The 1,890-nt window shown below is 51.0% G+C and overlaps 1 protein-coding gene across 1 annotated transcript; it reads left to right on the plus strand.

The window, feature by feature from the left end:
• Positions 1–416: 416 nt before the first annotated feature.
• H310_15183 (hypothetical protein) lies at positions 417–1,119 on the plus strand (the record flags this gene model as incomplete). The annotated part of the gene is made up of 2 exons (XM_008883169.1): positions 417–565; positions 918–1,119. 2 exons carry the CDS (start codon positions 417–419, stop codon positions 1,117–1,119), a joined length of 351 nt encoding a protein of 116 aa, XP_008881391.1.
• Between the last annotated feature and the right edge of the window lie 771 nt (positions 1,120–1,890).

The raw sequence follows: 1,890 nt of genomic DNA on the forward strand, positions 1-1,890 counted from the left end.
GTCTTAATGTCCATCAAGCATGTTATGAATTAGGGCTTGTGTGATCTCGTGGGTGACCGAGTGTTCTTCTAATTCTTTCACAATATACAGTTAATTTGATAAAAACTCGACAAAGTGGTACTCCGGTCTATATGGAAATTTTTATGCACTGCGTTATAGTAGATTTAGATATATTTATACACTTGAAGTTGTGAAAGTGTAAAAATGTTTCTATTTAAAATGCCTTGTACTTCTGTAGCTGTTTTGATTCGCCCAAGATAAAATTTATTCAAAATAACCGCTTGCCCATCCGCTCATCGGCATCCACGATGTCACGTATACCCTGGACGACACAAATTGGTACGTGCAAGCGCCGCCATCGTTCGCCTCACTCGATGCGATGCAGGCGTTGCAAACAGACCCTTCAAAGAATCACCATGTACGGCGAAGAAAGGATGACGGAGAAGGGAGCGACGACGATGGCGACGGCGCGCATCCGTCGCAACCTTGGAAAGCAAACGTATGAGGTACAACTTCTCCCGGAGCTTGCAAACTCGATCGTACTAACGACCGACGTGATGCTGGTGTACGCTGTTGACGTTGCGATCGCTGAGTGTTATGGTGTGTCTGGTCTACGCGCTGTTCGTAAATCTAATCTTTGGCGTGATTCTGGACGGGATAGTGTCGAAAATGGCTGATCTCAAGGAAGTTACGGCACCGTCATCGAGAACAACCATACGATACGTTGGACTACCCCCTCGTTCTCTTTTCCCCAGATAGCTTGACCGCGCCTTCGCGATTCAGCTCATGCTCGGATGGAACGAAAACTCCTTGTCGTTCATTCGGCACAATCCTTCACATTGCACGGACGTGGGGCGCATAGCTCCTCGACACTGCCCATGCGATGGACGACCTCCTCGTGTACGCGATGCACACAGACGCAACGTCATTGGCAATGACGGCTACGATGCGTTGCTGGCGTGCATGGCCGGCCACAAGCAGTCTCATGTATCTTTGGTCGCGGTGGCGACGTTCTTTCGGGCAGAGTCCCTCAGCCGCTCGGCCAACGGTGACTTTGTCCTCGATGCTCAGACCCTGTACACACTCGCGGCACCGACGCTGGACGCCCCCCTCCAGTAAACAATGATCAAATGGGTAGCGCTGCAATATCATTTGGACGGCGAGTTTTGCTGGAAATACATGAATCCGTTACTCTTTCGGACTCCCATCCTCGTGATGCCTGTAGCGGTCCAAGTTGTTTCGGTCCGGCCGTGTCTTCCTTGAAAATGCCGGCACTGGGTTGCTCGATTGCTATGCCATGCTCACTGTCCCTACCGACCTTGCACCGACCGCGAACAAGCACCACTTGATGAGCTTCACACGGTCGTAGGTGACGCAGGTCATGGCCATACCGAATGTCTTCCTCACCCGATGCGTCGCGACCAAATCCCTCTTGCCCACCGAAACGCTCCGGCTCAAAGACTCGGTCAGGTCGTGCATGCTGTACACGTACACAACGCGGTTCCGCTTGTTCAGCTCGAAGCACCACACATGTCGTAATACATTGCCGTCTCGTCGACATTAATGATGTCGCGCAATGGGACGTTGCTGTGCTTGGACCGTTGAGATATATATTTCCTTTTTCTCAGACAGCTCGGTTTGCTTTCATTTGGAGAGGCAAGGAACTCGCTGAGCAAATCCATGACTGTGAGCAAAGCGTTTGTACAAGCCGAGGAGTCCAGCGTTACCAGTACCTGCTGACGCCTTCTCGCCTAAATACTGGTCGACCCAGGTTGGTTGGTGGTCTTTATCCACGTGACCATGTGGGCCGTGGTGAGGTGGTGGTCCTCATCTTGTACAGATCGCATGAAATGTACCAAGTCGTCAGTAAATTTCATTACGACGGGTCTA

The sequence above is a fragment of the Aphanomyces invadans genome (assembly GCF_000520115.1).
Source record: "Aphanomyces invadans strain NJM9701 unplaced genomic scaffold supercont1.210, whole genome shotgun sequence".
Lineage (NCBI taxonomy): Eukaryota > Oomycota > Saprolegniomycetes > Saprolegniales > Verrucalvaceae > Aphanomyces > Aphanomyces invadans.